The 27,118-nt window shown below is 54.4% G+C and overlaps 2 protein-coding genes across 3 annotated transcripts; one reads left to right on the plus strand and one right to left on the minus strand.

Moving 5' to 3' along the window:
- The first annotated feature begins 158 nt into the window (after positions 1-158).
- LOC104697010 (mitotic spindle positioning) lies at positions 159-6,824 on the plus strand. Its single transcript, XM_039566395.1, is given in 7 exon segments — positions 159-622; positions 624-663; positions 2,766-2,809; positions 2,812-4,894; positions 5,294-5,493; positions 5,899-5,937; positions 6,192-6,824. Coding segments are annotated over 7 exon segments (2,838 nt in total). The 5' UTR covers positions 159-277; the 3' UTR covers positions 6,279-6,824.
- Positions 6,825-8,187: 1,363 nt separating this feature from the next.
- On the minus strand, positions 8,188-27,072 carry LOC104697011 (uncharacterized protein KIAA1958 homolog). Of its 2 annotated transcripts, none has more exons than XM_019293138.3 (6): positions 26,908-27,072; positions 18,432-18,512; positions 12,620-12,704; positions 11,535-12,428; positions 11,270-11,429; positions 8,188-9,763 (listed from the first exon to the last, which is right to left on the minus strand). In XM_019293138.3, exons 3-6 carry the CDS (start codon positions 12,620-12,622, stop codon positions 8,898-8,900), a joined length of 1,923 nt encoding a protein of 640 aa, XP_019148683.1. In that variant the 5' UTR covers positions 12,623-12,704; positions 18,432-18,512; positions 26,908-27,072; the 3' UTR covers positions 8,188-8,897. The 2 variants fall into 2 exon arrangements, with proteins under 2 accessions (XP_019148683.1, XP_019148680.1); XM_019293135.3 differs by having other exon boundaries at positions 11,270-11,432.
- Positions 27,073-27,118: the final 46 nt, after the last annotated feature.

The raw sequence follows: 27,118 nt of genomic DNA on the forward strand, positions 1-27,118 counted from the left end.
CGCATGTCCCCAGGGAAGGAGAGAGCTGCCCAGCTGCGAGGAGCTGGGACTGGCAGTGCCAGGGCTGCTGTGGCAGCGAGGGCACCCGCCTGTGCAAACACGGGGTTATCAGCGGTGTGACAGGAGAGCCCGGGCTGCTCCTGGCACGTTGCTCAGGGCTCCTCTGCCATGCCCCTACCCCGGGGCTAACAGCTACCCTGGGGCACAGGGTGTGGGGGAGAGCTGACATCCAGCTCTCGCTGTAGCTTCAGGGCTCCTCAGTGCCGTAGCTGCGTTCATGGAAGGGCAGAAAGCGCCTGGAGGAAGGTTTGTGGCTGCATGGCCACAGCACCGCGCCGGTGTATTGAGGCACGGGCACGTTGGGGCACACGGGCACGTTGGCGCGTCGGGGCATCAGCGTGTGCCACAGATCGGGGCCAAGGGCAGCCCTCTGGGTGACGGCAGCACAGGAATTTGGGGACAGGGCACTGAGCCCAACGTGGTTCTTGGAATTGCCCACGGCTCCCTGGTGCTGAGCTTATCAGGGCCTCGCAGCCACCCTCCCGCACCCCCCACACCCCACCGCTGCCACCCCGGCCACGCCCCGGCAGACGCGGATCAGCTGGGTGCCCCGTGTGGCCTCCCCGGAGCATGGGGACCCCTGCCCCGACGGCTCCCTGGACAGTAAGTGCGGCGTGGTCGGGGGCAAGGGCAGCACCGGGCAGTGGGGGGATGCTGTGTCCCCCTGGCCTTGGAGGGACCGGTGCCCACACAGGGATGCTGGCAGAGAGGGTGTGCAGTGAGGGCTGGCGCTCTCTGGCATGGGCAGCAGAGGGACACTGGACATGTGCTGGGATGTTTGTGTGCATCAGCCGGTCCGCGGGCAGCCCTTGGCTCAGGGTGGGCACAGGGTGGGTGCACTGCAGCTCTGTAGGCCTGTGCAGAACCCCCGAGATGGGGGGACCCTGGAAAGCACCCCAGATGTCTCCTCATGGTGGGGGTCCCAGGCCAGACTGGTGGCAATGTCATCTGCTCTGCCCAGACCCTGCCATGGTGCTTGGCTATGCCGGGGGCAGCCCAGCTCGGGGGGAAAAGCCCAGGACCCCCAAGGCCCTGCAGTGCCACAGCACCAGACGGAGCTGAGGGAGGTAGAATGTTTTGGGTGCAGCTCTGGGAGGGGCCGTTCAGCTTGCGTGGAGCCGGCCGGGAGCCCTGATAACAGCCCGGCTGGTTTCCCTGTCCCTGCTCCCCTCCTGTGCCAGCCACCAGCGCTCCCCAGTGAGGGGATCCCCTTCGAGCCGGGACTTTGTCCCCCCCCAAACATGGTAAGAGGCGTGGGCAGATGGTTTTCATTATCCAGGTCATTGGGGGAAATAAAAGAGCAAGAGTGAATCACAGCTCGGGGAATTAACAGGGAAATTCAGCTGGGCACGGCTTCAGGCGGAGAGGCTGAGGCACCGGGGCTGGGCACGGGGCTGGGCAGCAGCTCCAGCGGTGAGGCATCGCCTGGGGCTGGCCAGGATGTCCCAGCTAATGAGACCCACGTGCTCCTGCCCCAGGAAAGGTTTAAAAAGCTCCTGGCTGGAGCCCAGCCCCGCTTGCTCTGTGGGAGGGTGGTGAATCCCGGGAGGGCTGGAGGTGAGCAGGGGAAACTCGGTCACCGGTGCCGCTGCAGGAAGGAGTCACGCACGGAGTGCTCTCATCCTGGGGATGGGCCGGAATGCTCCGGATGCAGGGAACACCGGGCACCTGCCTCCATCTGGGCGAGCCTCACCCTGAGCTGTGCTTGCCAGTACCGTGGCTCCCAGGCTCTGGGCTGCCCCTGCCATCACCGTGGCCTTGCTCCCATTTTGTTGCATAGTCCCAGGAGGCCGTGAGTGCCTGGGAGCGGTGCCCAGTGGTGACACACCCTGACCTGCTAGGGCTCACAGGAGCCCAGCCAGGAGCGGTGACAGGTGACAGCAAAGCCGTGGCTAAACCTCAGCAAATAGTGGCACAGGATGGGGTGCCAGCTCCAGGCACAGCTGGCTTGTCCACGGGTGACATCTGTGTCACCAGTTCTGGAGCCAGGAATGGCACCTGTGATGTGGTGGCAGCCGCTGTCTCATGGGGGACCCACCTGTGCTGCCCCTCCCTGTCTGGCACCCGCTGTCCCAGCCAGCTGTGGCCCAGCCAGCACTGGAGGATTGACCCTGAGGTTGGGGCCGTTCACTCCTGCCCTGTGTGCCAGGGGGGTTAAAGTCCCCTCGTTTTATGAGCCATGAAACCATTTTTATGACCCTGCTGTTTCTAGAGCTGGGCTATTTGGAGGCACCTTTCTGTGAATGTGTGAGGAGATGTTCCAGGCAGGGGTGGCCCAGGCACCAGCACCGCCTCTCCCTGCCAGCGCTCCCTGTCCCTCCCTGCCCTGTGCACGTGGAGAGGCCCGAGGCTGTCCATGCCCAGAGCAGTGCCAAGCTGGACGTGGCGTCACCAGGAGCTTGTGGCTGAGGTCTTGCTGCCTTTGGCGGTGCAGGCAGCACTGACTGCCTGTGGCAGGTTGGCTGTGTTCCCTCAGAACCCAGCCAGGCTGGGGGACAGAGGTGGGACAGGCTTCTGGGCTCTGTGGCAGTCCCTACTGGGAATGGCGCTTTGTGCTGTGGCTGCTCCTGCCCCACACAGGGCAGGTTGGTGTGACAGTGTCTGTCCCATGCTGAGGACGATGGTACCAGGCTGGGAGAGGGGCTGCACCCCAACCTCTGCTCCTTCTGCTGCTCTTAATGGCTGCTCTCCCCTCCTGCTTGCAGGGCCAGCCAGGTCCAGACCCTTGGCCTCCACTGAACTGGGACTCTGAGGGTGCCCTCGAAGCTGAGCAGTGGCCCCTGTTGGAGACGAGGTTGGCAGAGGGGTGACTCTTCCCAGGAGATGGACAGAGTCACCAGGCATCTGGTGTTCCAGCTCCCACAGGCCTCGCACAGGCACGACTCGCTGGCAGACCTGAGGGCCAACAGCGACGATGATGTGTTTGGTTCTGCTCAGCACAGCACCCAGAGGGTGGAAAATGGCTACAGCTGGAAGAGGAGGTCGCAGTCACCCTCGTATTTCCTGGAGAGTGGAAGAGATGTCTGGACCCCATCCCTGGACAGGGAGTCTAAGCTAGAGGTAGTGAGATCGGGAAGCCTGTACGACCTCCGGGCTTACAAGGGTGAGAGGAAACCCTCGAAGCTCTACGATGACGAGGAGCAAGACCTGTACAGGGTCCCTCCACCCAGCATCTCACCTGAGAAAGCCAGGGAACTCGAAGATGAGAGGAAAGAAGTCATCCGGAGGCAGGTGATGAGGAAGAGCTCCACCATCGCAGAGAGATGGAGCTCCATGGATGAGCTGAGCTCCATCAGCACCGGCGTGGGCAGCCAAGGTGAAGGCAGGTACACAGGCAGTGTCCCCACCAGCTTTGCCATCTGCTTTGACAAACCTTCCCCAGGCAGGGCTGTGACGCCCGTTGACCCTGAGAATATCGACACAGAGCAGATCAACTTCTCTGCGGCTCGGCAGCAGTTCCTGATGCTGGAGAAGACCAACCCAGGCTCATTTTTCAGCCCAGGGCAGCAGGCCATGTCCCCAAGGCCAGAGTCAGTGACAAAAGTCTCCAGGGAAGAATGGTACAGCCCTGAGATGGCCACAAAGGCTACAGAAGGCTATGGCAGTGCCGAGGCATCAAGCCAGCGCAGGACAGACCAGAGTGTTTATCAGGTTTATGGTGTGTCCTCATACAAGACACCCAAGAAAGATGAGGTTTATGCTCCCAGAAAGCCTCACACGGAAAGGTCATATCCCATTGGGAAGATGTCCATCCTGACCAAAGCATGGTCCAGAGAAGACCTGGACTCTGGCTTGGGTGAGATGTATAATGAAGCCACTGCAGGCTACACCAGCGATGGAAGCACCTCCAACGAGACCCTCAATGTGGATCTGAGGGCCAGCAGCAACGAGCTGGACAAGGAGACGAGGGTCAGCAATGAGACGCCCATCGAGCGGGAGATCCGCATGGCAATGGAGAGGGAGGAGAACCTCTGGAAGGAAAGGGGGATCCAGCGGCTGACCTCCAGCAGCGAGCTGGTGGAGATCCAGACCAAGCCTGTCCTCAACATTCACTCATCTCCTGGCCCAGGCAGGAAAGGGAAGGACAGAGGCCGCGCTTCCCTTTATGTCCAGAGGGAAATTGAACAGGAAGCCAAGCGTGAGGAAGATCTGAAGAGGCAGGGGAGGCTGCTGGGGGCATATGACAGGGGGACGCAGCAGGAGCTGGAGGAGCGCAAGAGAGTGTTTGAGCAGGAGGAAGCCCCCCCGCAGAAGCCCACTCCCCTGAAGCGGGCAGAGGAGAGGAGGAGCTGGTTTAAAGAGTTTGTGGTGGAGCAGCCCTCGAGCCCCAGCCCTGCAGAAGACACCAGGGGTGGGAAAAGCGTTCCCAGCTACACAGCGAGCATCGCGCACTTCCAGCTGTCCCAGCCGCGCTTCGCCGCCAGCGACAGGAGCCGGGAGCAGCCCTTGTTGTCCCAGCACGCTTCCGCCAGCACCAGCAAATGGGGGAGCGAGGATTCCTGGGGAGGAAAGCTTCCCGGCTCCACCCCGAGCCCCGCCAGCACTGCTGTCCTGTCCAGAGAGTACTTCTCCCTCCCCTTCTGGAAGCCCAAGGTGTCCTTCGTGGAGGACATGGGGACGCAGAGCCCGCTGCGGAGGGAGGATGGCCAGGAGGAGCAGTACCGCCTGCGGACATGGAAGCCCCAGACGTCGGTGCTGATCGAGGAGGAGATCCGGAGTGACTTGCAGAGGGAAGAGGAGCTCCAGGAGCAGCGGCGGCGGCAGCGGCAGTGGCTGATGGACACCTACAGTGACGGTGTTCCCCAGGAGGGCTCCCGCTCTCGGCACAGCTCTGGTAAGGGAGCAGAGGGACAGAGTGGCAGAGAAATGATTTTGTGGGATGCCTGTAAAGGACTCCTGTGTGCTGGTAGCAAGTTGTCCCGGGAGAGCTTGATACCAGCATACTGGAGTCAGCAGGAGAACTGCTGCTGAGGAGGGATAGGCTCTGCAGGATTCCAGAGCTGCTCAAGTCTCGATGAGTTTGTGTCATGTTATGGCAGCAAACAGGGCTGGAAGGGCCTGGAAGGGCCCAGGTAATGCATTTTGCCCAAGCGCGGGGTCCCGGCTGTGACCAAACCTGCTGGACCTGCCACAGAGGCAGGTTTGGGGCAGGGGCCTGACACTCCTGCAGGTCTCCACCCCCTGGGAGTGGAACTGAGGTCCCTCATCCCCCAATGCTCTCTCTCTCTCACAGCTGCCTCAGGTGCCAGTGGCAGCTACTCGGTGTCCGGGTCTCCTGCCTCACACCACACGGGGGTCCTGGGGCTGATCTCATCCTTCACCCCGCTGAGAGTGACCAGTTCCTCCCAGGGCAGCGCAGAGACCCTCACCCCTAACTCATCGCGTTCCAGCCCCTTCGAGGAGCGGAGGAGGAGGGTGAAGGAGGATGGAAAGGTGAACATGCCCACTCTGTTTGTGCCAAGTGGCTGGGAGGCTTGAGCCTGGGGGAAGACTGGTGGCTCTGGGGCTGGTGGTGTCTGTTCCTGACTCCCACCTGGAGTTTGAGATCCAGCTGCTCAGCTCGGTGGGAGACGCGGCAGTGGTGGCACCATCAAGGGGCCCCCCAGGCAACACCTGCTGTCCAGGGCTGCCAGCACTGGGTGGGACTGGAGAGGAGCCGCAGCTTCCTCCTGTGGGGGATCCTGGCCTGAACTGTTCCCCCAACCCCAGGGAGGGCATGACTGCATCTGCTGCCTTCCCTTGACTCTCCTGTGCCCCCACTGGGGGCTGGATCCGGCTGCCCCTGGATATTCCCCTGCCAGGCTGCCATTATCTAATCGTGTTTTCCTCTTTCCACAGTACGCAGGCATTGAACCCGTTGACAAGGTCAACACAGAGGTAAAGCCCTTCACGAACGCGGGGGCTCTGCTCACCCTGCCCTGACACCTCCCACATTCCCCAGCTCCCCTCACTCCTGGAGGCTTGTGGGTGGACAGGGGTGGACAGGATGGTCCTGGCTCCCACAGGCACCACCTGGGTGGACACTATGTCAGGCAGAGCGGGTTGGGGAGCTGGTGGAGGGGCAGCTCTGCAAACCAGATCGTTATAAAAGTCTCTTCTTTTTAAAATCCTGCACGTTCTGGTCTCTGCAGGTGGTGGAAAGCACCCGAGTGTTTCGCCACAAGAGCATCATGGCCCAGCGCTGGGAGGCCGGGCAGTACGTCCGGGATGAGGACTGAGGAACCCCCAGGTCGGGGGCTCGCCCCGTTCAGGATCAGCTGATGCATGACCTAAATACTCGATCAGTTCCACCCTTGGCCATTGCAACAATCAGAGATGTGTACCCTGCAAATCAATCTGGTTTATTGTTAAACTGATAATCCTTCCATGCAATAGATCTGCTCCTTCCTCCTCCTCCCTCTGGGGTGGAGGAACACTTTTTTTTTTTAAGAGGGGGAAAAATTGGATCAGTATCTTTTTTAATCACTTCTGCCTGGAGCCAGCCAGGTGAAATCACCCAGTAATTCACTTTGCCCCTTGGGAGCTGTGTCTCAGGCTTATGAAAAAGCTGTTTTATTTCTCAGTGGTTTTAGGTTTTTAAGTACCACAAGGCTGATCATTGCCTTGGGGGTACCTGGACTGAGGCCACAAGATCAGTGCTGCCGTGGGACTTGGGAATCAACATTGGTTTAACCCCTGTGATCCATGGAAATGCAGCAATGGAATATAAATATATACATAAATGCTGTTTATTTTGCTAATTTATTAAAGAGTTGTTGCTCTCTCTCGGTCTTCCAGGCCTGTTCTGTCTGCCTGCTCCACTGGTTTTGCTCCAGTGTTTCAGAGGAGCCCCCGTGGTTGGGATGCGGGGCTGAAGCCGGAGCCTTCCGGGGGCTGCGGTGGGGGGTCCCAAGGCTGCTGGGCTGGGGGAGCGCCGGGATCCCACCGGACGGGTCTGGGAGCACCCTGGGCCGGTGGGAGCAGTCCCTGTCCGGGGCGGGGGTGGCACCGGGGGATGGCACCGGGTGGGCTTTAAAGTCCCGTTCGACCCCAACCGCGCCGCGGTCCGTGCCCGTCCGCCCGCCCCCGCTAGGGGGCTCCCGGGCAGCGCCCGCGGGGCCCGGTACCGACCCTGCTCCGTGAGCGCTGATGGGGGCCCGGTACCGACCCGCCGGGACCCCGGTACCGACCCTGCCCCGTGAGCGCTGATGGGGGCCCGGTACCGACCCGCCGGGACCCGGTACCGACCCTGCTCCGTGAGCGCTGATGGGGGGCCCGGTACCGACCCTGCTCCGTGAGCGCTGATGGGGCCCGGTACCGACCCGCCGGGACCCCGGTACCGACCCTGCTCCGCGAGCGCTGATGGGGGGCCCGGTACCGACCCGCCGGGACCCCGGTACCGACCCTGCTCCGCGAGCGCTGATGGGGGCCCGGTACCGACCCGCTGGGACCTCAGCCCGCTCCGCAAGCGCTGATGGGGGTCCAGGTAATGACCCCCCTGAGATCCGGAGCCTGCTCCGCCAGTGCTGGCGGGGTCCCGGTGCGGACCCGGGCCCCGCTCAGCAGATGCTGACCGGGCGTTTCCCCGGTGGAGCCCCAGGGAGCTGGGAGGTGCCCAGGTGCTGTCACAGGGGGTAGATAGTGCAACCTCTTTCTCCCGTCAGCAGCCGCTCGTTCCCGAGCCTTGCGACCAGCGAGGGGGAGGGAAGAGCCCGACCCGGGGTGGTGTTGGGGCTGAGGGAAGCCCGGCCCCGCGGGGAGCAGAGCTGTGCCCGCGGCCGGGTCCCCCGGGACCGGCGGGACCCTCGGGAGAGCTGCTCAGCCGTGCTGTCGTGGCGATGCCACCGGTGCTCCGCAGCACGAGGGGAGCCGGCAGACATCCTCCAGCACTTGAGGAGTTGTCTTTTTTAATGTCTCTTCAAACGTCCTTAAGTTACTTCTTGATGTTAAATTGGTTGAATGGGACCAATTCTGGCAAAGAGCTTGACCCCCAAGGCCTCGTTTGATACCACGGAGATGGCTCATAGGGCTTCAAAGGGCCCAAAGCTCTGTGCCACCAGGCTGTGAGCAGGGGAGACTGAGCACAGCAGGGAACAAACCAGTGTTCCAGGAAAACATCACCTGCCATTCAGACACAGACAGACAGGACTGAATTAAAGGTTCTTTTATTTGGCTCTGTCAACAATGCAACCAAAAACCTGACTGAGCTGTTAACAGGCACTAAACAGTGCTGGGGTAGCTGAGCAGAGCTGAGCACACCTTCCAGTGCCTTTGTGGAGCTGTGTTTTGCACTCCAGGGAAACCACTTACCATAAAACCTTTCAACATTGTCAGACACTTTAAACAACTTCTTAAAACAGCCACAGCTTCTTCATTCTACGAATCTTTCCTTAAGGGAAATGACCTGAACCTTGTCAGAAGCATTCCTGCAAAGTTGGGTCGGCAGCATCATCGCTCTCCTTGTTGTCACTCATCCTTCCCCGCAGGTCTGTGCCCCAGGCTGAGCTGTGGGGGGTTTCAGCCCCAAAATGTGGGTGCAGCTGATGCTTCTGGCCAGGCTCTGCCACCCCCAAGCCCTCTCCATATCAGCACTGGTTGTTTGCAACAGCATTGACCCCACAGTAGAACATTAACTTGTTTAGCCAATGTGAAACTGGAGATTCTTACTAACTCACTGAATTACCAATTCCAGTAACAGAAACAACAAAAAGGAACTTCCCTGGAAGCCAAGGCGCTTCAGTGCCAAGGTGAAGCCCAGCAGAAGGATGTTTGTTCTCAACCTACACCAAATATTGCAATAGGATTCTGTTTCAGAGCAGCCTTGGAGCAGTTTAGGGGGCAAAGCTGAAGGGACACTTCTATTTCCTGGTCTTCCTTACAACTTCTTTGACTCCCTGGTTAACAACTTTCAAGATCTTATCCAGTTTGGTTTTTGTCAGTGCCTTCCTGCTGTACCACACTTTGTCCCAGACGGAGCACAGTGACTTGGGAGACAGGTAAAGAGGGTGGTTATCATTCATCATGTCCGGCGGCCTCCTCCTGGCATACTCCTTGTAACTGGCAACTGGACAGTTCTCTGGATCCTCAGGCTTGGCAAAGAGCCGTGGGGTTGGCTCCCCTTCATTTCCCTCTGGGCTCAGATCATCCTTCCACTCCAAGTATTCCACCTCTCCTTTGGTCTTCCTCAGCACCACCTGTCCCCAGCACAGCTGGTAGGTCCAATGGTGGGTACTTGCCCCAAACCCCCTAATGAGGTTGGTGAACATGAGGTGCAACAAGCCCTGAGGGTGTGTCTTGCTTAAAATTCCCTTCTTAAAAAGGTTTTTCACATCTTCATCTGTCATGTTCTCCACAACACTCCACATTTCCTCCTTCTCCTTTTGGAACAGGTACCAATGCTTTAATTTCCAGGCTTCCTGAGAGGCCTTGAACTCTACCCCTTTCAACATGTTGTACTTGTAATTGTGGTCCTTGAGGTACCGGTCGATGCTGCGCTGGAAGAAGCTTAGGGAATTGGAAGAAAAATCCATGCCATTCTGTCTCTTGGTGGAGCTGAAGAATGAGACCAGGTAGCGGTCGAGGTCTGCAGGAGGCAGCGTGTGGATCTTGCGCGTCTCAGAGGGGTGGTGCAACTTCAGCCACTCTTCAAACACTTTTATGTCCCCCAGGGTATAGTTTCTCTTTTTCTCCTGATTCTTCAGCACATCTAAAAGACAAGACACGGCTTTGTGGACAGCAAGAGCCCACAAAGATCAGTAAAACATGAGGAGATGCACCTGCCTTTGGGAAACCATTCAGAAAGGACAGGATTCTCCCTAATCCCCTCCCCTAAAATTGTTGGTCATATCTGTGTTCTCCACAAGCCAGCACCACCCAACCGTGCCCAACTCTCCAGGGAAAGTCAGGCTCCTTCCTGCTCCCTCTTCCTTGGCAGCTGGCCCTGCTCACTGCCACAGGGAAATTTCCCTCTTAATGTGAAATAACAGCATGAACCAAAGTTTGGGGTGGACGGTGAGGGAGAACAAACAGGTGAGTAGAAGTGTACTATGATTTTGTTTAAAGGATTGCCAGGATTCCAGTTGGGCTCTCTCTCAAGTTGTCATGGCAATACCACATCTACCTAGTTCGATGTAGCATGAGAAATGAATTCTTTGGATTGCTGGAAAGCTCCATCTGCTTGCCTGTGACTCGTCCAGGGCTGAGGAGGGGGAGATGGAAAAGGGCTCACAAGCCAACACCTAGAGATTCCCCTTTTTGCACCCAGGTTCTTTTGTACAGGCTTAGTTGTCATCCTGAAAGATTGATCCCTGTCCCACTGGTTTGGGGTTTTGGCCTGTTTTGTACTGACTGCTCCTGGTGCAGAGAGGAACAGCTCATGAATCCGTAATGCTGAGGCCTCCTCTGAGCCATGAGCCAGTTACCTTGGCAGTAACAGCTACTACACAGATATTCCCAGAAGAATTCCCAGTCCCTTCAGAGGACACATGATGTCAGTCATGAAAATAGTAAAATACTGCTCCCAAACCCCAACTGTGGCAGTTTGTGTGGTTATGGCTCCACAAGGAACAACAACCCCATAGCCTTTCCAGGACCAGCACTGGTGCTGTAAGCACATTCCAGGCAGACCCCAAACGCTCCCTCTGCAACCTCTGCCCTTTCCAAGGATGTGCCCAGGCCCCTGTGCTTCAGGACAGCACATAGGAAAACCTTCATTCTTGTAAGGACTAAAGCAGTGTGTGGAGTTCTGCATTTTCCATGCAGGACTGACGCTCTGCTGCCACTGCCAGCACTAGGAGGTTTTACCACTGACTTTGGTGCAGCCAAATTTCTCTGCATTACTTCTTGTTTCTTTCTCTTGAGACCTGAGTTCACCTCTCTGGCTCCAGTTTCCCACAGGGACTCTCTCAAGTACAGCCAACATACTGTGTGGGGATACTGGGTAAAATGGAAGACCAAAGTATTCAAACTTGTTTGGGCTGGGGCACAGCCAAGAACACCTTTGGGCACCACAGATAAGGGCATTCCCTACAGAAGTACCAATTCCTTTAGGCAGGGAGCTTTGTAGTCCCCTTGAGCAGAAACAGGAGTGCCCTAAATCCAAGAGATTTACTTAGATGCTGCAGTACAGATCTTGGCAGTGATGTGAACTCACCCTCCTTGGATATTTTGGGAAAGTGATTAATAGAACACCCCCACACCCCTGCAGACACAGAACTCCAGGCTGTCTTACCTCTGTTTGAGGCTCCAGGTGGATTGCTGTCTAGACTCTGGAAGGCTGAAGAACAAGGTATCTGCCCGGATCCTGATGTCTCACTGTCCTCATTCACGTTCTCAGCACCATCCCAGCTGGAGCTTGGTGTGCCACACTCTGGAGAGCTCAGCTGGAGATGCTGCTGAACATCAGCAATGGCTTGGAACTCAAATATCACTGAGGGCTGTGCCTCAGGCTGGGCCCTGGCTTTGGTGCTGCGGACTGGAAGGGATTTGAAACATACCTTTGGTGCTGCTGACGCTGGGAGGCTCCTTGCTCTGGAAGTTTCAGCTGTGGGCCCTGTAGCAGTGAAAGGACCCAGCCTCAGGACGTTCCTGCTCGGGTCTTCTGGGTCGCTGACAGGAGCCTGCAGAATGTAGGCACGGGTTAGGGGTGGCCTTGCTGTGGGGGCAGAGGCAGCTTTTTGGGGGTCTGTTGGCTGGTGCAATGCCGTATTCTGGCAGTGGAGCATCTGCAACTCCTCAGCAGACGGCTCTGACACATTATCCTGGCTGATTCTGTCTCCCTGGTTGTCTTCATCTGCCTCATGCTGCTCTTCATCAGCGATGATCTGTAAGTCTTCATCACTTTCTGACTTCAGGTCCTGTTCACCAGTTTGGACTATACCACCAGACACTGTGAAGTTCCGCTCTGCTGCAGAGTACAATGTTATGGGTTTCCTGGTATTTTGACTCCCCCTGGGCTCATTATTCCTTGTGTAGGTGCTGTCAGCTGTCTGCTCACTGAACCCTTGGGATCTGCCACATGACCCTGTGCTCCCAGAATCTGCTTGACCTATCTCAAAAGATAATGGGGTCAGCTTGAGCCTCTTTTCCTCAAAGCTACCTTCCCTTGTCAAAGACTCAGAAGACAGGAACCTCTTTATCTTTCCTACAGCCTCAGTCTCTTCTTCACCTCTGTCACATAACTTTCCATAGTGCCAGTGATAGGCGTGTCCGACTCTGCACATCCAAAGCAGAGCGTTGTCATTGCTCAGGGGACCCGTGTTATGCACAAATTCCAGGGCTGGGATCTGGTTGCATATGGTCCCGTGACTGTGTGCCCAGATCACAAGTTTGGAGAGATCTGCTTGAAGGGAACTGGCTCTGCTGCACTCTCTATCACTGGCGCTCTTGCTCTGTAAAGGTGTGTTGGAGAGAACATGAGTGAGAGAGGATGTGCAGACAAGAGCAGTCCTGGGGCTGTTTCTGTCCCTCCCCAACAGTGCAATAATTGTAGACCAGCAATTTCATCTCAGGATTCTTTTTAAAAATCAATTTGTTCATTCTTTCTGTCTGTGCTATCATTTATGCCATAACAGACACTCACCATGCTGCTGCTTTCTGTCTCACTGAGCCTTCTCTCAGGTGGAGATCAGTAAGTGACTCTTTGAATGGCCTTTCTCTCTCAGAACCTGAAATGATCATCACATGTGTGTGCTATATACATGGATGTGTGTATATGGATATATATGTATATAAAACCCTGACCAGAAGATGCAACTGAATTTCTCCATGCTCAGCCCACTGCAGGTCTGTGCCCTCCCTGGGCTGAGCTCCCACTGTGCTCCCAGGAACTCTACACACAAAACCTGACTGGGGTAAATATTTGCAGGATCAGCCTCTGCAACACCAACGAAACGGAAACTAAATATAAACACTGAAAATAGAATTTTACAAACTGAACTCTGCAAGCTATTCCTTCAGCACTCCGTGGTTGGCAAGCTCTGTGTCTCCAAGTGCTGATCTGCAGAGAGAGAACCAGAAATAGTGAGGCTGGTTCAGCCTGACATTCTCTGACTTTGCAAGCAGTAACAAGAGGCAGTTTCCCAACTGAAGAACTTGCACATGCAACTCGTATTTGTATTAGAGACTAAATCTGAAATTCTCCCATCTGTTTGGAAGGCTCCATGCAGCAGCCTGGAAGTCAACCCTGTTTCTGTGTCACAGGGAACATGTAATGTGCCCTCAGCACCATGGCAGCCCTGTGTGGCCATTGCCAACACCGTGCGTTCGCATCTCGGTCCATGATTAATTAAAAGCTTTGCAATTAGTGGTGGTAAAAGAAGCAAGGCTGAAAATGCTGGACACGGGGACCTTGTCTAAAGTGGTTCTTTGAGCAGTTCTTTTGAGCATTTCTGGCCTAAACGGGACACAGCTCTCGGGGAGAACAGGCCCTGGCTGGCGGTCAGTGAGCACACGCTGCGCAGGTACGGGAGCTCCAGCCCCAGGGCTCCTGCTCTCCCAGCGAGATGGGGAACACGGGAGAAGCCCATCCCAGCTGACAGCTGTAGGGCTGCTCTGTAACCCCTGAACACAGTGCTTGTCCGCAGGGATTTATCTCAGGAGTGTGGTAGTTAGACTGAGGGTTAAGCCAGCAGCACAGGGGCAGGAACGGCTGTGCCGCAGAAGTGCTGGCCCCAGGTAGAAGCTGTGCCCGGTGCCCTTGGTGTCCAGTGAGCTCAGTGCCCACCCAGCACCAGCCCAACACACCGGCTCTCCTGTCCAAAGAGAACAGGTCACACCTCTCGCAGGTGCCAGCCGACAGGGAATGACAGGGAAGCACAAGAACTGCTCCCTTTGGGGTGAGCCTGCAGCACAGCAGCACAGCTCCCTTCTGCACTTAGGCTCCATCAATCCATATGTTCCTTCCTAATGATAGCACAGATAATTTTAGCCTGAGTGCTTGGCTGTTGCATGTGCCAGCGTGTGGAATGTGCAAAGGCAGGGTTTACTGAGAATTTTTTACCGAAATCCGCTGCTGCTTTAACAAAAAGTCAGACAATAAAAGCCTTTTTGGAAGCAGCAAATGCAATCTGAGCTCCTGATGTTAATCAAGGCCTTGTATGGGATCTACTGTTCCCGTGAGCTCACTCCTGATGAATCCCAGCAAACAGGGTGGGGAGTCACCTCCAGTGGCCATTTCAGCTGCCCTGACCCCTCACAGAAACAGGCTCTGCCCAAGCTTCTCCCCAGAGATGTTTGACCTGTTCCCACCTCCCCAGGCCAGGCAGCTCACAGCCTGCTCCTGCTAAGCCCCTACAAGATGAACATAAACTTGGGGGAGAACCATTTTCCCTCCTGAAGTAAAAGAGAGTTTTATCTTCGAGTTCAGTCCATGCAATTCCCCGAAAGGGCTGAGCCACTCAGACAGACTCAAAGGAACTTCCATGCCAACAATCTGGTGCCTTCAGTCAGTGTGGGAAAAGGTAACAGGAACGGAAGCTCCACATGGTCGTAAGGCCACAAAATTACTGACTTGGCAGATGAACATCTTGATCCCTATCACAGGCCTCTGCAAATGGAATGCTTTTATCTCTCCTTATCTCCAGGCACATGTCTTCCTCTTCCTGATCTCTTGGAAAAAAAAGCCTTTTTTTTCTCTTGCTATTTAGTTCCCAGCACAGGCTCTGGTGTTCAGCTACAGACCCTTCAGCCTGCTGTGGCCCTCAGACTTCCAGCAGCTGAGATTTTGCTAAAGAAATGGCAAATGGAATCAGCCTGGATTCACAGTCACAGCTGAATGAGAAAAATGACCACTGTCCTTCCCCCAAAGGCTGAACTGGCACATGTGTCTTCCCTTTGAATAATAAAAATCCATCTTGATCGTTTCCACAGTTTTTACCTGCTTTCAACCACCCTGGGATCCCTGTGGGGAGAATTCTGGGCTTGGAGTTTGGGGCTGAGGTTTATTTTGGAGCCTTGTGCCTGATTCAAGTGTCTGTGTGGCTGGGAGTGATGTTGTGGGTTAATCCTCTTTCCAGGAGAAGCTCCCATCTGATAATGGACACTGTGTACAGGACCCACACCTTTCTGCAGGAAAACAGGACATTCCAGAGCTGTACAGTAAAGGATTTAATTTTTTTTAACCCATAGGGAATTCAGTCTACTGCTAAAACCTATAGTTAGGTGAATTCAGGCTCACTTATGGGAAAAAAAAAAAAAGTGGTTTTTTTTTTTTTTTTTAAATCTACAAAGTTTGGCTTTCTCAGGGCCCACTCCACACAGCTTTCCAGGCCTCATTGTTGTGGGCACTGATTTCACCTCTGTATTCCAGAAAATGCGGCCAAGTAATTTCACAGGAGTCCCCAGCACTTCAGGGGAGACTGAACTTTGGGCTGACTGAAACACGGAAATGCTTTTTCTGTTTTAAGACTTTATGTGTGTCCTTTGAGTCCTTGGGGGGAGGGGAGGGAAGCCAACTCAGCACTTTCTGAGATTTATCCTCCTGTAAGGTCTGTCAGACAGTCACCTGAGAGTATCACCACTGGGATGTTCCTCTCTCCCCCTCCCAGGTGTGCTGAAGGCCTGAACCCATAAAACAGACACAGCCTTGTGCAAACAGTAGCACTACATAAAGACACTAATTTCGAGGCACTAAAAGCTCTTTGCCCCCTCTGTCCTTGTCCCATTGCCCTGTGACAGCCCTGGCTGGTTCCTCTCACGGGCTCCAACGCCTGTTTTGCAGATTAGAACCTGGGACACGCACGGAGCCAGAGAATTGGAGAGCACTGGCTTCCCTGCTCCAGATAAGACAGTGCAGGAAACTGCAACAATCCTGGTAGGAAAACAACAGGATACAGAACAGCTGTGCTTAAACTTGACTCCTGCCCCCTTCCCAGCTCCCTTGGGAAACCCTCCCTGGAGGTGAGGGGACCTGGGACAGTCCCCAAACACACACGTGGGGCATTGCCAGAGCATGGGGGCATTGCCGGGGCCGTGTCAGGGCAGGAAAGGCTGAAGCTGCACTCAAACACATCTGGCTGCAGGATGGGAGCTGAGTGGAGCAGCTGCAGCTCATGGCTGCCAGAAATCATGGAGCTTGTCCCACCCTCCTTAGCAGGAGCCTGGGGGGTGGATCCATCACTTCCTAGCACATCGGTTTTCCTGCTCTCTGCAATGTTTGTTTCCCTCCTCATCTGCCCTGTACAAAAATCTTCTGAGCACCTCTTCAGCTCTCTTCCTGCTTCCCCACATCCTTCCACCAACCTCTCCTGACCTGCTTGCAGAAATACAATTCCCAGGATACATCCTGTACTTGCTACAGGGCACCATGCCTCCATTTTGAGAGATGCTCCCAGAAAATCCCACCCGGCGTGTCTGCGGAGGGCAGGATCTGTCTGCAGGCACTGGCTCCGAGTGGGAGACAGACCCTGCTGGAAAACACTGGCCTCCTGCACCACATTCCTTAAACAAGAGCTGTTTTGTTCCAAGACTCAGACACCACTTTTTCCCCGAGTTCTAATTATCTCTGCTCCTGAGGGGCTGCGTTCCAGAGCCGCTGGCCTGGGATGTGACTGTGAGCACTAAATCAAGGCCTCTGAAAAGTGCTAATAAAAGCCATGGGCAGCTGGCACTGCCAGGGCCACCAAACAGGGATCAGCCACCAAACCAGCCTGAGTAAAGGAAAAAATTCATCGGAAACCATGAAGTTCTATAAATAGGAGCTCATGTTGTATTTCCCAGGAGGAAGCTGGAAAGCTGAAATCAGCGATGGGCAAATCTGTGACCTGGGCAGGAAATGCTGCAACGTCACTAACACAGTGTCAAGGTGCAGTCCGGGGGCACCTCACACCTGTGCCAGTGCCCCAGGGACATCTGGCTGGACTGTCCCCACGATTCCATGTGCAAGCTGTGACAGATAAGCACGGAGACGTTACCGGCACAGCCCAGCCGCGGGGATTGACCGTGTCCCCCACCGCTGTTTGTGCGACAGTGGTCTGTCCCCTCACCCTGGGCACGAGCTACCGGGGTCCAGAAGGCCAGTGCAGGAGCATCGCTGGTTCACTCGCTGTTCTCGGGGTTCGTCCCCAAGTGCCGGGCATGGGGTGGCTCCGGTACCTCCCGCTGCACGAGCACCTTTGGCCCGCCCGGTTCTGCCGCGTTTGAGCGCGCCGGGCTCCCGAATCACCCAGGAACGACGTGGGACGGGCACCCTTTTGTTCGTGCTCCCCCGCGCCCGGAGCCGCCCGGTACCGGCAGGGGGAGCTCGGCTCCGGTACCGGCGGAGGGCGCTCGGTCCCGGTACCGGCAGGGGGCGCTCGGCCCCCGGTGCTCGCCCCGGCCGCGCCGGTCCCGGTCCCTCCGGGAACCGCAGCACCGCAGCCAGGCCCGCACCGGTGCGGCAGGGCGGGGAGAAGGGAGGCCCTGGGCCGGGCTCGGTCGGTGCTGCTCTGCCAGTACCAAACAGCCAAAGCGAACAGCTGGCGCTTGGCGAGGGAAGGGCGCAAATCCTGTTTGATTTGTCAGGGCGTTTATCGCCGTTTTTTTACATTTCTGAGCAGCCTTTTAAAGTTTGACTAAAATCATCGTGTGCTACAAGGTGTTTCTTCAACCATCTGCTAAACTGAACCGAACCAATCTAACCCAACCCAACCCAACCCCACCCATCAGTGCTGGGAGCAGGACACAGCACCCAGCTGTGTTTCACCTCTGTTTTGGGGCCTGGCACCCACCCCTCTCTGAGCTGAGCTAGACCCTGTCCCCTGTTGTCCCACCTGCCCGCAGACCAGAGCTCACGTGTTTCCCCAGCACGCTCTGGCTGGAGTGTGGCAGCAATTTGTTATTAAATAGTGATTGTGGTGAATCTGTGACTTGTAATTAAATGTAATTGTTCAAAATGGGACATCGTAACCTAGTTCTTTTACAATACAGACCATCTTTAGCAACTGACACCTCAGCTCCTTCCTACTCCTGTCTAAAGGCCCTGAAATCGAGGTGATTCAGCCTGGGGATGCAGGACTCAGTCTCACCAGCACTAGCTAACACTGCACTGCTGCACCCCAGGTGTTTACGGAGATTTGCTGGGATGTGATGGGAAATGGCTCCTGGAAAAAACACTTTGTTGGTAACCACGTACCTTGCAGGGGAGGGGAAGCTCCTGGGCTGTGGGATGGCTTGTTTCCAGTCCCTGATGGCTCTCTGGCATGGGGAGCACAGAAGGAACCCCAAGTTCTTGTCCCTCACAAAACATCCCCCTGAGCAGCACCCCAGGATTTTGGCCACAGGCAAATGCATTGCTTTATGCTCCCTAGTGATGCCATGGGACACCTGTAAGACTTGCAGGCTCCCACCTTTGGAGCCTTGGCTCCTGCTCAATTTTCTACTCTGTCCTTGTTTTGACGTGCCACTGTGTCCCTTACCTGCTCCAAGGTCAGGCAGGCAGCCTCCCACAGAGCACAGCACTGCCCAAGGACAGGATCTCATCCAAGGCACAGGGCAGCCTAGGAGAGAGGGAAGAGAGGTGTTAGTTAGGAAAGAGAACTCCAAGCAACCTGCCAATCCCTTGCGTGGGATGGAAGCAATAAGCAAAGCTCTCTGCCCTGAGAACTGAGAGCCCTCAGCTTTGCTGGGCTCTGAGTGGCTGCCTGGGGCAGCAGCCAGGACCAGCAGGATCTGGAGAGTGGCTCCCCATTGCTGTCTGCCACTCCTTGAGAGCAGAGCTGAGAGCCCTAGGGATGAAAACCCCACAGCTGGATGATTCTTTGGGCAAGAAACTCACACTCTGGCCTTGGATCTGGGAGAGCTGCAGCCGTAACACCCTGCCCAGAGTGGGAGGAGGAGCAAACCAGGCAACTCCGCTCTACAGATTCCAGAGAAACCAGAGCCAATGGGTGGTTTGGATCTGGAGTCCTCAGCTGAAACTGCCCCTGAGGGAAGGATTCTGAGAACTGACTTACACCTGCTGCAGAAGGAACTTGTCATCTTGCAGGATGGAACGAAGTATTTCTCAATAAATAAAGTATTGTCATGTATTTTTTGAGCCCTGAAAATGTATCTGAACTGCCCCTTGGAGGGAACTTAGCTCCACAGGGAGAGTGTGTGAGCTCATGCAAATGCTCCTCTGGCTGAAGGTGCAGACAGTACTTGCACAGGAGGGAACCAGGAGTGATGCATCCCCAACTTCCAAACCTGCTGCCAGGCAGTGGGAGTCTCTTTTGGGCTGTGGTGATGCTGGTTTTACCTAAAACCAGGAATGCAGTGCTGTGGTGCAGAGCAGGGAGCTCTGTAGTTCTGCACACAAGGAGCCCCTGTGCCTGTGTTTTGGGGATGCTGGGGCCCCATGAGGCACCCCTTGCATGGGCTCGGGTCATCGCCCACCACATTCACTGCCCTGGTATCGGAGAGCTCACCAATTAAATATTAAAAACTTCTAAAGGATATTGGGTTTCTTTTGTTCCTTTGGCATCGCCAATGTTCTCAGTTCTCCCTGACTTCAGATGCTGCATGTTCCTGCCTTCATGTTCTTTTAGTGCTTAATTTCATACTTCCTTTCCCTCCTGTCTGTCACAGGGAGCACCTGCTGTACAATCCAGACCAGGAGATGGCATTTAGGGAGCAGATTCCTCACCCAGATCCCAGTCTACAGTCAAACCACCAATTCCAGCGTTCTGTGCACAGGCCGTAGTGTGTCCTCATACACTTCCACCCAGTTGATGCAGAGTGCTTTGGCTTTGAGTCTGGAATCAGAATGTGAGATTCCTGAACGCTTTCACCATCTGAAGCACAAGCAAACCTTCACACCACGAAAGCAAAAGCCCCTCAGTCATAGAGCAAGGATTCCCTGAACTGTTCCACTGCACAACATCCTTCAGGAACATACGGGCCGGCAACCACGAGATGTCCACAGCATAACTGCAGCACTGACAAACCAATTGAGCCTCAGCAGCTGCCGCTGGGGAGGTTTTATTCATCCCCAGCACTGCCTTTTAAACTTAAGTGCCACTGAACAAACACATCTTTGATCCAAGCAGGAAATAATTTGGAGCTTTGTGTTTAATAGAGCTGCAGCCCTGGGGAAATGATGCCATTCTTGGCCGGGATGACAATGGGGCTCACGGCAGGCACAGAGCATGGCTGTCCCCATCCTCTCCGAGCCAGCTGTGTTTGGACACCTTTGTTCTTGACTCAGTGTGGAAACAAGCTGCACGGGGGCCAAGGCTCCTGAGCTGCCATGTGTGGCACCAACACAGGATTTGGGGAGGGGGGGAGCAGGATTTGGGCAATCCCTCCTGTCCTCTTGCTCCTTCTGCCTTTGGAGTCTCTCATGTCCCCCTCAGCTCCAGGGGACCCACAGTATGGATTAGGGGGCTGCAGACACAATCATGGAAGAACATGTGGGCAGTACTGGGCTGTATGCACCTGTGTGATCCATGTGCCCGAGGTGGGGGCACACACACCTGTGTGATCTGTGTGCCCAGGGGGCACACACCTGTGTGCTTCCGTGTGCTTTGGGGGCCACACACACCTGTGTGATCTGGGTGCCCGGGGGGCACATACCTGTGTGCTTCCATGTGCTTTGGGGGCCACACACACCTGTGTGATCTGGGTGCCTTGGGGGCACCCCCCCCGCCCCCCCTTTATACCGTGGACACCTCTTCAAATGTTGCTGCAATTTCTAGCAGTAAAATCCTGTGCTCAGAGCAGGGATCGAGCAGCAGGCAGGCTCCACACCGGAGGGAGCATCCCTAGGCGCTCTGCAGGTGCCTGTCTCTCTGTCAGGGCCCTTTTTCATTTAAATAACCTGTGCTCAGACTGTGACATTCCCCTGTCTGGAGTCATCTGGCATCTGTGCCATATCCATTAGAATGGTAGATGCAACAGGAGACACCTGAGGACAGAGGGGCAGAGCTAAGGTTTCAGGAACAATCCCAGAGCCTGGCAGGTGAGCGATGGAGATGGTGCAGCAATAATGCATGAGCTGCGCCTGCCTGCCCTCGGCCCTGCGGCACTGCTCGTCTGGGAGCTGCTGTTCCAGTTCCCTCTGAGCTCCACCACAGTGCCACCCGCACTGCTGGGAGAACCAGTACAGCACAGTGGCCCAGTAACGGACTGGGAACGCCAGGTGATGGTGGGCTGGGAGAGAAGCAGATCCGGGGGCCTGAGTACTCTCAGAGTCCTGCAGAGCCCCCCCAGGCTCCAGCTCTGGACATTGCTGCTGAGCCAGCAAGCCCCCTCGAGGGGCTGATAAGGCACTATACTCAGGGAGTCACAAAACCAAATCATTGTAAGGAAGTGAAGGAGCTTTCCAGACCATTGCTGGGCACAGGAAAGCAAGAGAATGGCAGTCAGCTCTCCCTGCAAACCAACCCCTGACTAAAGCAAGAAGGAAATGCAGAGCTGGAGCTATGGACAGAACAGAAATGGTGTTTACTTCCCTTCCCTGGGATGGCGGGAGATGTGCTTGGAAGGAGGGTTGTTTGTATAAATAAATGTTCATTCTTGGCAGTGGAATGCAAACTATGCTGAGGGGCTGGAACCAGGCACTCGGGAAAGCTGAGGCCAGAGCAAGGGAGAGACGGAGTGAGGCTGCAGAGAGGAAATTCACATTCATTTTTAGCAACTTGGAGAGTTTCTCAAGCCTGCTTGACATTTTTAATTATGCTGATGCAGAGCCCATTTCAAGGACAAAAAAAGTCAGGATTGCAGGTTAAACAATTAGGAAATTTCACACCAGACAGTGAGGAGCACTGTTGCCTGGGGGTCTGGAGACTCTCTGAAACACGGGATCATCTTTCAGCCTTTCTAGACAGACGGAATTTGAATGTCTTGCAGAATCCTCACCCAGGTCAGGAACTCAAGAGCGTGGCCCTGTAAACCTCTCCTGATGGTATTTTCTGCAATCACATGGCAGGCAGGAAAGATGAGCCTGAGCCACTGCTCTTTGTCCAGGCTTTCCTGCAAGGTTTCTGGAAGGGCAGGAAACCATCCTGCAATGTGGCATCGACTGTGTCAGAATCTGTAACTTTACAGTGGGAAACACTGCAATTTCTCGTGGAGAGTGAGCTCAGCTCGGTGGTGTCACATCACAGAGTCAGGGCCTGTCTGTTTTCCATGCTCAGAAAGTGTTGCATTGTGACCTCAGGGTCTCACTTTCCCTGTGTATTTGTGGAAAAGAACTTTACCTGCCTGCTCACCCACCGTCCTTTCTGAAGAATGTGCAAGGACCTGTCCCTACATTTCAGTTTGGGTGTCAGGGGCCACAGCTGTGGCACTGGAAGGGCAGGAATTGCCTGTTTGTGTTGAGCAGAGATGTCAGCCCCCTGCTCAGAGTCCAGTGCATGAGCTGGCACCGGGCTGGGGACAGCGGAATGGAATTGGAACCCACCTTCTCTTTGAGATAATGGAAAGTCACAGGGAGGTATCCAGCTTTGGTCATGAATAAATCATTACAGGTATGAATTATTCAGGGCTCAGCCCTCCACATGTGCCAGCAGCATCTCTACTGTGCGGGGTTTCTTCCCCAACACTCCAGGTCTATGGTAGGCTGATGAGTCCAAGTATTCAAATAAGATTAAAATAATTTAAAATCTATCAGTAAAAAGCTTCTTGAAAGTGCTGTGACACCTCAGGCTGACATTCCAATGGTCAGGCAATGTCTGAGCTCCATAAGCTGTCCCCAAGTTAGTCACAGCATGGGATGGGAATAAGAAGTGGCTCAGGAAACTGGGAGCACAGGTTGGAGAACTGGAATGATGGGCATAGAATCAATACAGGAACCAACGCAGCCTTCTGATAACCTCTGTCTAACACAAACACAGGTATTATCTGGATTTCTCAAATGCCAATAAGCAATTTTGGTAGCACTTGGGGGATCAATCAAAATTTCTGGCTTTGACCTGTGCTGTGAGATCAGTGGCTTTGCCTTGTGGTGCTTTTTTAAAATCCTGTTTATTATGAGCTGAAATGGGTTGAATGAAGACCTGGTTTGCAGTGACTGGAAGGACGGCACTGTTAAAGCTGATTAGAGTGATCACTGTTAGAGTGATGATTTTAATGTCAGAGCCCAAATCACTGAGCCTGGGGCCCAGGAGAGCAGGGGCAGCCACGAGCCCCAGCTGCTGCCAGGTGATTTCTGGGGAAGAGCAGCAGCTCTGGGATGAGTTGCAGGGGGTATAATCAGACCACAGATTAATCAAACCACAGATTACGCAAACCATAGCCTAATCTTCACCATTCCAGCCCCGACTAGGAGGGAGAAAAGTCCTGTGTTGAACAGCCAGGAAATGGCTGGTTCGTCCCGCACAGGAAATGAGTCACCCCAGAGCATCGGGAGGAGCTGTGGGGACAGGGAAGTGCTGAAATAACATGGACGGGGAATAGCAGAAATACAGAAGTCTCTTGTGTCGTGGATTAAAAAGAAGGAAAGATGTAAAACGTGAGCTCTTGTGATTCTACTTCAAATTTGAAGTTCATGTAGGTGCTCGCAGCATGAAATACCCGTAGAAGGGGAACTCGGAGTGTGCGATGGCAACACAAACCATGCCCACGTGCAGCTCTCCTGCCTTGCAGAGTGTCCCTCACCTGCTCAGCTCTGGCCCTGCACAGGAAGCCTCACGTCACTGTGGTGGCAGAGCTCCAGTCAGGGAGCCCATACACAGGTTAGGAATCACAGAATCATGGAGTTATTCCCCCTTGTCCAGACCCTTGTAAAAAATCAGTCTCCAAAAACATTTCTTTTTATTATTGACAGCACATTAAGCCCAATTCCAAACCCATTTATTTATCAGCTACCAACCAGAACATTCTTTGATAGTACTGCATGCTGCCAAACTCTCGTGGATCAATGGAAGAAACACTCCCCTCACTCATGTCCTGCTTGGAAAGCCACGTCTGGGCAGGTATGAGCTGCACCCCTTCCAGATGCTGGAACAAACACAGCCAGCTCTCCCACTCCTTCTCCTCCAGCCACCCCAGCTGCAGAGGCACTTTGGGTCCCTCTCCTGGTTCCTTCCCTCAGGTATGAGGAGGGGAGGCCGTGGGTCAGAGCTGGACGTGTCTGCTGGACTGACAAACCCTGCAGGGATTCTGCTCCTGCTCGGATTCCGCTCCTGCTCTGCCCGCCCCTCACTAACCATTCCCAGAGCGGTGATGTGGCATCGTGAACGATGCACAGAAGAATGTTCTGGCACCATGAGATGCTGCTGAAGCTGCCAATACACTTTGAAATAAAAACGCCGTGTTCGCTGAGAGGGGCTGAAAATAAATAAAAGCCACAGAGAGAAGCAGAAGATTGGAGACACCCCCTGCTCCCTGTTTTTTTTGGGATTCAGTGGTAGCACAGTTATCTGTGCGAGTTCCCTGGTTTAGGGCCTTGCTGGGAATAATGGGGCAGGAGAGGAACTTCCAGGAAAACAATTGTCACTGACAGCAGTATCCAGGATGCACCGGTCTACTCAGGGGTTTGGGCTCCTGAATTATGCCCTGTTTAGGAGGGTTCTGGTTTTCAAACCGCTGACAGAAACGTTGGGTGGAAGAGGAGGGAGAAGGGGAAGAGTTTTGCCAGTTTGTGAAGGACACGGTTGCGAAGAGAAGTGTCCGTGACCCCACACGAGCTGTGGAGCTGTGTAACAATACAAAGGGAAAAGGCAGGAAAGGGTCCGTTTTGTTTCAGAGAGTTTTTCTTCCCTGCTGGTGAATTAAATGCCAAGAGATAACACATGCAGGAAGGGCTCAAAAAGGGAACAAGCTGGGTGTGCCCCAGAGCCCTTCCCGGCCAGAGGAACCAGTGCCAGAACCAGGGTGGGACGTGGGACGTTGCTTGCTGTAGGATCATACAAAAGAAGCTGATTCATTTTTTTCCCTTTGCCCTCCTCTTTTTTTTTTCATATCGTTATTTTCATCTGGGTTTGTTTTTCAAAACAAACACAAGGACACATAGGGGCTGGTCCTGCTCCCTGCTGGGTTTTCATTTCAAGTGTAATCTTGTTCTTAAAAGCATTTTCCCCTTTGGCCCAGAGAAAACCACAACAGTGTCACTGGTCACTTGTAGTCCCATAATACCTGAGCAGATGCCATCTAAAATATTCTGTTCCTATTGCAGGAAAATGGCTGATAAAATGTTGCACAATCATCATTACTGCAAGAACTGTGGAAAATCAGGGTGAGCTTGCACAAACCTTGAAGAGCCTTTTAAGTCAGACCACACCTGCAAAGGAAAGGCCTTTGGAAATTGGGAATCCTGTGGTGGCATTCACCTTTGTTTGCTCTGCCAAAGATACCTGAAAAGCACCTGGGATACCTGCACATGCCGTATACTCATGTCAGCAACCACTAGACAATCAGACCCCGTCCTGGCCTGTGATCTGTGCCGAGTGTTAATGAATGTTTTCAGTCTTTGTGGGGTGTTCAGAGTACTCTTCTTTAGGGTACAGAAATACCCCGTATTAAAAAAAAAAAAAAAAAAAAAGATTCTGTCTCCACAGCATCCTCTACCATCAAGGGATTCCTTACTTTGGGAAGAAACACCTCCACGGGAAATACACCTTAAACCAGCCACAGTTCAAGGGAGTGCAGGGAGCTTGTGCTGGCAGTTAAATTCCTGCTCTCTTTGATCACATCACTTTATCTCTCTGGCTCTCAGCTACAGTGGACCCATAATCCCATCATTTTCCCATTCTTTGCCTCATTGAAGTTGTAAGTCTCTTATCTGAGGCAGCAGCTGAGCCTTTCATATGCAGGACACAGTAAATAACGTGGTTTCAGATAGGTCTAGTTCCCTTCAGCAATAGGTCAGAACACACTTTTCCTTGGTTTTAAACTCCAGAGGGGCCAAACTGGAAACCCAGTAAGCCAAAGATTTGGGGAATCAGAGCTCCCAGCTTCTGGAAAGATCCAAGGCAAAGGGAAGCTCCTGCATTTCACAGAGGGTGAGAAGAGTGAGGCAGGTAGGTGATGTTTGATCCTAGCCACTGAAACCCCTGAGCACTGCCTCAGTGAGAAATGAGGGCTCTGGCTAGAGGACCTGGCACAGGAACAAGGTTTTTGGAGAAAACAGACCATTTCACTTCTAACTTTTTCTCTTCCCTACTCACGTGTCAAGTGTGCGCTTGAGAGAGACACGAGAATTCAAAATGCATGTCTGTACCTGCCAGAGTTACCTGACACAAAGCAGAAACACTGTCCAGGGATAACACTTCCAAATTTCCTTTGCACTCTTATTTTTAAAATAATTTTCTGAGCCCTCCCATACACAGCTGTGTCACAGCCCAGGTGTTTTACAAGTGCTGCCAAAGCAGAGGTGCTCTGGCAGAACTGCCAAACACTCTCACAGAAAAGCCCTGGGTGGGAGGGTTGGCAGGGCAGAGGAGCCTGGCTGAGGACAGAGCTAGAAATTAGCCAGAAACTGTCCAGTTAATCCCCGTGGGGTACGGCAAGTGAGGCTCAGAAAACGGGCACTTGACACCGGAATCCCCAGCGAGCAAAAACTGCCTGTATTTAAACAGAGTGTTTCATCCATGGCAGCAGTGGCTCCATGGAGCAGTGGTGGGGAGGATCCAGCTGTGCCCGAGGGTCGGGGTTGGGGACAGACCCCCACACTTGTCCCGGTCACCCTGCGGGAGCCACGAAGAGATCTCACACAAAGCCACCGCAGTCGGTTGAAATTAACCAGAGGTGGCCCAGCACTGGCAAAGCAAGTCCTCCAGAGGTTTAACAAGCGCCGAATCACTGGAATATACATGAATCCCTGCAAAAGTGGGGCCTACAGGCAATGACCGACATTAAGAGTGAGACAAGCCGATCTAATTCCGCACTGAAGTGCCCCTAATGGGCCATAGGGCTGGGCAGCACAGTGTCACAACGGTACCTGAGGCTCGGCAGGTACGTTTACCGTCTTACCTCACAGGATCTATCTCTCTCTCTCTCTCAACCTCTGGTAATCTTTATCCTGAAGACATTAACTCCGTCCTCTACCTTAAACAAGCCCCTGCGCCCTACGCGACCCCTGAGAGGCAGCACAGGCGGACGCGCCTCACCCGGGATGGCGGCGGCGCGCGGCTTCCCTGCCCGCCCCCAACATGGCGGCGGGACCGAGCCGCCCCCGCGGCCC

The sequence above is a fragment of the Corvus cornix genome, chromosome 28, assembly GCF_000738735.6.
Source record: "Corvus cornix cornix isolate S_Up_H32 chromosome 28, ASM73873v5, whole genome shotgun sequence".
Taxonomy (NCBI): domain Eukaryota; kingdom Metazoa; phylum Chordata; class Aves; order Passeriformes; family Corvidae; genus Corvus; species Corvus cornix.

What these genes read in the sequence shown, in the direction of transcription:
- LOC104697011 (XM_019293135.3), bottom strand. An exon ending in CAGCGTCAGCAGCACCAAAG is followed by an intron (nt 11,433 to 11,534) that starts GTATGTTTCAAA and finishes GCTGATGTTCAG; the next exon opens with CAGCATCTCCAGCTGAGCTC. An exon ending in ACCTGGAGCCTCAAACAGAG is followed by an intron (nt 9,764 to 11,269) that starts GTAAGACAGCCT and finishes CTGTCCACAAAG; the next exon opens with CCGTGTCTTGTCTTTTAGAT.